Source organism: Dendrobates tinctorius, unplaced genomic scaffold, assembly GCF_039654945.1.
Source record: "Dendrobates tinctorius isolate UK_male_01 unplaced genomic scaffold, ASM3965494v1 ptg000060l, whole genome shotgun sequence".
Lineage (NCBI taxonomy): Eukaryota > Metazoa > Chordata > Amphibia > Anura > Dendrobatidae > Dendrobates > Dendrobates tinctorius.
In genome coordinates this window covers 83,594,339-83,603,022 of record NW_027361728.1, presented here as the reverse complement: position 1 = coordinate 83,603,022, position 8,684 = coordinate 83,594,339, and the positions used below count along the sequence as shown (strand labels likewise).

Genomic DNA, 8,684 nt, shown 5'->3' with positions numbered 1-8,684 from the left:
CAGACATGCAGAACAGCTGGGGCAATGTGAGAGGTGCAGCCGCGGCCCCACAATGAGTGCTGCAGCCGCAGCCCCATAATATGAGCGCTGCAGCCGCAGCCCCATAATATAAGCAGTGCAGCCGTGGCCCCATAATATGAGCGCTGCAGCCGCGGCCCCATAATATAAGCAGTGCAGCCGCAGCCCCATAATATGAGCGCTGCAGCCACAGCCCCATAATATAAGCAGTGCAGCCGTGGCCCCATAATATGAGCGCTGCAGCCGCGGCCCCATAATATAAGCAGTGCTGCTGTGGCCCCATAATATGAACACTGCAGCCGTGGCCTCATAATATGTGTGCTGTAGCCGTGGCCCCATAATATGAACGCTGCAGCCGTGGCCCCATAATGAGCGCTGCAGCCGTGGCCCCATAATGAGCGCTGCAGCCGTGGCCCCATAATATGAGCGCTGCAGCCGCGGCCCCATAATATGAGCGCTGCAGCCGTGGCCCCATAATATGATAACTGCAGCCGTGGCCCCATAATATGAGCGCTGCAGCCGCGGCCCCATAATATGGGAGCTGCAGCCGTGGCCCCATAATATGGGAGCTGCAGCCGTGGCCCCATAACATGAGCGCTGCAACCGCGGCCCCATATGTGCGCTGCAGCCAGGGCCCCATAATATGAGCGCTACAGCCACAGCCCCATAATATAAGCAGTGCAGCTGTGGCCCCATAATATGAACACTGCAGCCGTGGCCCCATAATGAGTGCTGCAGCCGTGGCCCCATAATATGAGCACTGCAGCCGCGGCCCCATAATATGAACACTTCAGCCGTGGCCCCATAATATGAACACTGCAGCCTTGGCCTCATAATGAGTGCTGTAGCCGTGGCCCCATAATGAGTGCTGTAGCCGTGGCCCCATGAGTGCTGCAGCCGTGGCCCCATAATATGAGCGCTGCAGCCGCGGCCCCATAATATGAGCGCTGCAGCCGCGGCCCCATAATATGGGAGCTGCAGCTGTGGCCCCATAATATGGGAGCTGCAGCCGTGGCCCCATAACATGAGCGCTGCAATCGCGGCCCCATAATATGTGCGCTGCAGCCAGGGCCCCATAATATGAGCGCTGCAGCCACAGCCCCATAATATAAGCAGTGCAGCCGTGGCCCCATAATATGAACACTGCAGCCGTGGCCCCATAATGAGTGCTGCAGCCGTGGCCCCATAATATGAGCACTGCAGCCGCGGCCCCATAATATGAACACTTCAGCCGTGGCCCCATAATATGAACACTGCAGCTGTGGCCCCATAATATGAACACTGCAGCCTTGGCCTCATAATGAGTGCTGTAGCCGTGGCCCCATAATATGAGTGCTGCAACCGCGGCGCCATAATATGGGCGCTGCAGCCGGGGCCCCATAATATGAACGCTGCAGCTGCGGCCCCATAATATGGGCACTGCAGCCGTGGCCCCATAATATGGGCACTGCAGCCGTGGCCCCATAATATGTGCGCTGCAGCCAGGGCCCCATAATATGAGCGCTGCAGCCACAGCCCCATAATATAAGCAGTGCAGCCGTGGCCCCATAATATGAACACTGCAGCCGTGGCCCCATAATGAGTGCTGCAGCCGTGGCCCCATAATATGAACACTTCAGCCGTGGCCCCATAATATGAACACTGCAGCTGTGGCCCCATAATATGAACACTGCAGCCTTGGCCTCATAATGAGTGCTGTAGCCGTGGCCCCATAATATGAGTGCTGCAGCCGTGGCCCCATAATATGAACACTTCAGCCGTGGCCCCATAACATGAGCGCTACAACCGCGGCGCCATAATATGGGCGCTGCAGCCGGGGCCCCATAATATGAACGCTGCTGCTGCGGCCCCATAATATGGGCACTGCAGCCGTGGCCCCATAATATGAGCGCTGCAGCCGCGGCCCCATAATATGAGCGCTGCAGTTACGGCCCCATAATATGAGCGCTGCAGTTACGGCCCCATAATATGAACACTGCAGCTGTGGCCCCATAATATGAACACTGCAGCCTTGGCCTCATAATGAGTGCTGTAGCCGTGGCCCCATAATATGAGCGCTGCAGCCGTGGCCCCATAATATGAACACTTCAGCCGTGGCCCCATAACATGAGCGCTGCAACCGCGGCGCCATAATATGGGCGCTGCAGCCGGGGCCCCATAATATGAACGCTGCTGCTGCGGCCCCATAATATGGGCACTGCAGCCGTGGCCCCATAATATGAGCGCTGCAGCCGCGGCCCCATAATATGAGCGCTGCAGTTACGGCCCCATAATATGAGCGCTGCAGTTACGGCCCCATAATATGAACACTGCAGCTGTGGCCCCATAATATGAACACTGCAGCCTTGGCCTCATAATGAGTGCTGTAGCCGTGGCCCCATAATATGAGCGCTGCAGCCGTGGCCCCATAATATGAACACTTCAGCCGTGGCCCCATAACATGAGCGCTGCAACCGCGGCGCCATAATATGGGCGCTGCAGCCGGGGCCCCATAATATGAACGCTGCAGCTGCGGCCCCATAATATGGGCACTGCAGCCGTGGCCCCATAATATGAGCGCTGCAGTTACGGCCCCATAATATGAGCGCTGCAGTCAAGGCCCCATAATATGAACACTGCAGCCGTGGCCCCATAATGAGCGCTGCAGCCGTGGCCCCATAATGAGCGCTGCAGCCGTGGCCCCATAATATGAGCGCTGCAGCCGCGGCCCCATAATATGAGCGCTGCAGTTACGGCCCCATAATATGAGCACTGCAACCGCGGCGCCATAATATGGGCGCTGCAGCCGGGGCCCCATAATATGAACGCTGCAGCTGCGGCCCCATAATATGAACACTGCAGCCGTGGCCCCATAATATGAGCGCTGCAGTTACGGCCCCATAATATGAGCGCTGCAGTCAAGGCCCCATAATATGACGCTGCTTCATTTAAAGGAGGGTTGCGGTGTGTGCTCGCCATATCTAGGCAGAATTGTGGTTTTTTGTATTTCTGTGATTGTCACCAGTACACACTGGCTCCTTTGTGGAAGTTCCATCACATTTTATAGCAAGAGAGTGCAGCATGAGATCCCCATTCTAACCGATGGATCCCACACCTGAGCCGAGCGCGCTACAAGGCAACGGCGTCAATGCGATCCCACATACAATGGCGCCGGCGTAGCGTCAGGGCTTCTGTTTTCTATCACACCCCAAAAATCTGCATTATACTTATTAGTCGCTTTTTTAATATTTCTGGAAAAAAATAAAGATTTTGCCTGACCTGACACAATGTATATAAATAGGATATAAAATCAGTGCAATACAGAACCGCTGCCACCAATCCAGGCCGCCCCTATCAGAGTCCAGGTCACAAGCTCCCTCTGTCCCCAGGTGTCAGGATCCTCCCATCGGGCAGGGTGGGCTTTGGGGGGGTGCCTGGGATCAGTCGTCAGCAGTGGAGCCTCCACTCCGTGACCACACTGGCTACAGTGTCACCCGTGTGCCTGTCATCGTCGCCTCCAAGGTCAGGAACACCCACTCTGCAGGCTGTGGGTGGGGGGCAGCGCTCGCACCTATGGGGGATGCCGCACAGGCTGCTGATGGTGCAGTGTGGCGCGGGCTGCGGTGGGGCCGCGGATGCTGCCGCGCTGACTGAGCTGCCGCCTTCATGCTGACGGAGCCCGGAGCTGGCGGGCTGAGCGGCGGCTCCGGCACTTGTCCCCCTGGCCGCGCACCATGCCCCCGCAGGCTTTCTCCCGGGACACGTCCTCCCTCCTGCGCTGGGACGAGGTGCCCGACGACTTCGTGGAGTGCTTCATCCTGTCCGGGTACCGGCGGCTGCACCTGACCGCGCAGGAGTGCCTGGCGTCCATCTTCCAGCCCACCAACGAGACCCTGAACTTCTGGACGCACTTCATCCCGCTGGTGCTGTTCGCCAGCCGCTTCTGCCAGGTGATCTTCCTGTCCGGGGAGCTGCCCTGGCACCACCCTGCGCTGCTGCCGCTCTGGTGCTACGCCTCGGGGGTGCTGCTGACATTTGCCATGAGCTGCACTGCCCATGTGTTCAGCTGCCGCTCCCTGCGCCTGCGTGCCGCCTTCTTCTTCCTGGACTATGCCTCCATCAGCTACTACGGCTTCGCCAGCACCCTGGCGTACTCCTACTACCTGCTGCCCAGGCTGAGGCTGCTGGACCCGGCGGTGATGACCCCATACCTGCAGAGCCTGGGCTGGCACTGGGTGGACTATGGGCTGCTGATGGCGCTGTACAGCGAGCTGGTGCTGCCGGTAGCCTTCATGCTGGCCGTGACCTGTACGGTGGCGTGCTGCCGGAGCCGGGCCGAGGACTGCTCCTACCCTTTCGCCATCCGCACGTTCGTCTTCGCGATGCCGCTCAGCATGGCGTGCCCGGTGATGATCGAGAGCCTGCTGTTCGACCTGGGCCGGAGGAACCCCACGCTCTTCGTGCACTTCTACCGGAGATACTTCTGGCTGCTGGTGGCCGCCTTCTTCAACGTCAGTAAGATCCCGGAGAGGATCCAGCCGGGGCTGTTTGACATCATCGGCCACAGCCACCAGCTCTTCCACATCTTCACCTTCCTCAGCATCTATGACCAGATGCACTATGTGGAGCAGGGGCTGGAGCACTTCCTCCAGGCTCCTCACACCTCGCCCACCTTCCAGGGGACAGTAGGGTACCTGCTGCTGCTCATTGTCTGCCTGGCCCTGGTAATAAGGACCTATCTAAAGGGACTGTCCAGCCACAAGCAGGACTGATGAGCGCTAGCTGATGCTTGGGTGCAACCATGCTGGGCGGCATCATCTGACCATCATCCAACCATCCCAGATCTGCTGTCCAGGGTCCATCAGATTAATGTCATGTTGCTTTACTGTCACCTCCCAACACGGCATCATCATGTGTAGGGAATGCGCCTTATACGTGCCCCTTACCTCCTGATGTCCCTCCGGGCATACTGTGAGCTTCCATAGATGGCACTAGGTTCCATGGGCAACCTTCTTCTATTGAAAGTAGTAATATGATCCGGATAGGATAGAATTATAAAGGGAAATATATCAATGTAACAATTGTTCGGACGATCTTTGACCAATAGTTGAACTTTGTGATGAGGCGCAAGAATAATTCCTAAAAAGTCTTTGTAACATTTCCAGCAGATGGATTTCTAGCATTGGTCACCCATTTCATGGCCGGTTTATTTCTCTGCATGTCTGTGCCTAGTTATATCAGCTGCAGAGTTACAGGAGCTCCCCTTCTTTTATTTCCAGTGCCCACCAGCCATGGTTGCAACCAGGCAGAGATGGTAGCAATGAACCACTAGAAGATGCATTCACTCTCCCCTGCCATGCACACATACAGTGGGCAACACCTTGCCTATGCTGCTGGCTCCCTCCACACTACAAGGAGTCTCATAGTGACGGCCGGAGTGCTGGAACGAGGCATGCAATGCTGCTAACATTCCTGTATACAGGCATATTCCTCTAATGTGCCCCAGTCTATTATATGAGTATGACTCGCTGCTAACTATACACCTAGCCAGGTGACACCAACACTACCTGAGATGTCCTCCGAGGACCTTCACCGGTGGTCCCAGGGGCTCCTTGTGCTGTCCTCTAATGTACCCCAGTCTATTATATGAGTATGACTCGCTGCTAACTATACACCTAGCCAGGTGACACCAACACTACCTGAGATGTCCTCCGAGGACCTTCACCAGTGGTCCCAGGGGCTCCTTGTGCTGTCCTCTAATGTACCCCAGTCTAATATATGAGTATGACTCGCTGCTAACTATACAACTTGCCAGGTGACGCCAACACTACCTAAGATGTCCTTTCCCGAGGACCTTAACCGGTGGTCCCAGGGGCCCCTTGTGTTGTCCTCTAATGTGCCCCAGTCTATTATATGAGTATAACATGCTGCTAACTATACAACTAGCCAGGTGACACCAACACTACCTAAGATGTCCTTTCCCGAGGACCTTCACCTGTGGTCACAGGGGCCCCTTGTGTTGTCCTCTAATGTGCCCCAGTCTATTATATGAGTATAACATGCTGCTAACTATACAACTAGCCAGGTGACCCCCACATTACCTGAGATGTACTCCGAGAATCTTCACCGGTGGTCCCAGGGGCTCCTTGTGCTGTCCTCTAATGTGCCCCAGTCTATTATATGAGTATGACTCGCTTCTAACTATACATCTTGCCAGGTGACACCAACACTACCTGAAATGTTGTCCTTCCCCGAGGACCTTCACTGGTGGTCCCAGCGGCCCCTTGTGCTGTCCACTAATGTGCTCCTTATGGACAGCTCAGTGTGATTGTAATGGTAGGGGTACATTGATGTCATGTTAATCGGGGGTGTGTAGAGAAAAATAATCTGTAAAATAAAAATGGCTATTTGGGTCCTCAGGGTATGTGTGTGATGGGATCTTCTGTCACTAGTGACCTTACTGGGTAGCATGAGCATCTACCTTCACTAATATCTAAAGGGAATAGGACCCCACAATAGTTTCTCGGTGGATGGGTAGCTTCATACATGTGGCCACCGATCCACTTAAAGGGAACCTGTCACCACGAAAATGCCGTCCATTCTGCGGCCCTATCAGTGACTGACAGCTGTGTCTGTGTACACACTTATACAAAGAGAGCTGTCAGTCACTGATCGCACCGCCCACTGGACCCAAAATCCCAGAAAGGGCAGAGGGTTAGAGGATTAAACACAGGCGATCCTGACTCTTCTCTTATATAATAATCCGCTCAGCCTTCCTGCTCTATAACAGGGTGCTACATTTTCATGGTGACAGGTTCCCTTTAAATCGATGGTGGTTATGTAAACCGGCCAACTCCCGGCCCCCCACCTATGGGACCTATTGTGAGAACCCCCTTGATGGTAGCCCCCTCAGTGCACCGCAGTCCGCCACAAGCTGAGTGACTGGGATCAGTGCTGTGCGAGGCCGGTCTTTCCAGGAGAGTGGATGCATCTTCCATCGCTATGTGCAATCCCTAAGGGCATTATTAGGATATTAGTGCAATGAAATAACGGGACGCAAACCAGTAACTTATTTATTTATTGATCTGCTTGTCTCTCCTGCTGCTTGTGGAATGAGCTTTGTCTTTCTGGGGTCATCCGCTCTGGGATCAGCTTTTTAATGATGTTTGGCAGCTGCTGATGTTCCCTGCACCCAAGATGCCAGATCCCGAGAAGCGGCATGGGCAGGGACCAGAGGGGTCTTCAGTGATGCCCCGAGCCTCTTGTTCTGGGCCCAGCTGCTAACGCACAATGTGAACTGACTGATTAACTGCTGCAGCGCTGGACAAAATGCCACATCTTGCCCTCAGCCCCACACAGATCTGCACTGAAACCTACATGTACTTAACACTTTCAGCACCAAAGGGCTGGGCTCCGCAATACAGTGCTTTTGCTGCCTCCATTGCAGGGCAGGGGCCAGCTGACCCCCTTTTTATCTCAACCGCTTGGCCGTGCCTGCAAGTATTTGTGTGAACTTGGTATTTATTTCATATGTACATTATTTCCATCAAAGCTATGAGACGGCAATTGAGTTGTCTCTTTTTTTTAAAGCTGGATTTACAATATGTTTTTAAGTCCAGCCAGCACATCAAGCGTTAAACAAGCCATCTTTTTTTCCGATGCATGACCAGATTGACAAAATAGACCACGTAGTGTAACTAATTTGCAAGCACCTGACCTGGAATAATAATAAGTGAATTAATTTTTAATGTTGTGATTTCTTTACTGCTGTGTTACATCGTCACCTGTCTTCTAAACATCTGCGATGGGATGCTTGGCATTTAGGACAACGATAAAATATTGGCATTACCCTTGAGCTTTGTTCACACTGAGAATGGAGTGATGCAGTATTTGAAAAAAAAAAACCTGTTCCCAGGTCTGAGTTACATAATGCTATTTTGCTGCAGTTAGAAGATCCGTTAAGCCGGGATCACACATGTGAGAAATACGGCAGAGTCTCGCATGTTAATACCTGGCACTGCCGCCAGCACTCGGGAGCGGAGTGTTCGGCTCCATGTAGTGCCGAGTTTTAACATGCGAGACTCGGCCGTATTTCTCACATGTGTGATCCCGGCCTAATAGGGTTATCCAGCACCTCTCACATCCGCATCAGGAGGTAAGAAGAGCTTCCGACATGACGTCCATTTGCCGCTTGCCTTATCTGGTGCGTTGCCAGCAGGTATCAGCAGCCCCCAACCCATTACTTACATAGGATGCATGCACTATACCTGTGATGGGTAGCTCCTCTTACCTCCCGATGCACAAGTGATAGGTGCTGGATAACCTTTTTAAGGGGGAGATGTATATGACCATATCCACATAGATTTAAAGACCTGAAACAAGCCCTCAAATCCCCCCCGCTAAAAAATAATAATCAGGATTTGAGGGTAAGCAGCAAATCTTTAAATCAGCATTATTTATCTGTCATGATTGTTCCAAAGTTTTTGCTGCAAAATCTGCTTTATCATCTCTTGCCACATGTGTTCCATGTGCAGGTTTTACCACAGATGTCCGGTGACTCCGCAATAGGGTGCACTTAAATGTAGTGGCAAATACTACATGTAGGAGGTGCGCCGCAGCGCCTTACTGCGCTCTCCCCTTTAAAAACATATGGATGCTCAGTCGAGCATGTATACATACAATAGAAC

The 8,684-nt window shown here is 53.5% G+C and overlaps 1 protein-coding gene across 1 annotated transcript; it reads left to right on the top strand.

Annotated features, from left to right (window-relative positions):
- Positions 1-3,241: 3,241 nt before the first annotated feature.
- On the top strand, positions 3,242-7,745 carry PAQR9 (progestin and adipoQ receptor family member 9). Its single transcript, XM_073579106.1, has one exon. It carries the CDS (start codon positions 3,732-3,734, stop codon positions 4,767-4,769), a length of 1,038 nt encoding a protein of 345 aa, XP_073435207.1. The 5' UTR covers positions 3,242-3,731; the 3' UTR covers positions 4,770-7,745.
- Positions 7,746-8,684: the final 939 nt, after the last annotated feature.

Coding starts and splice junctions, on each gene's coding strand:
- PAQR9 (XM_073579106.1), top strand. CDS start 3,732: ATGCCCCCGCAGGCTTTCTCCCGGGACACGTCCTCCCTCCTGCGCTGG.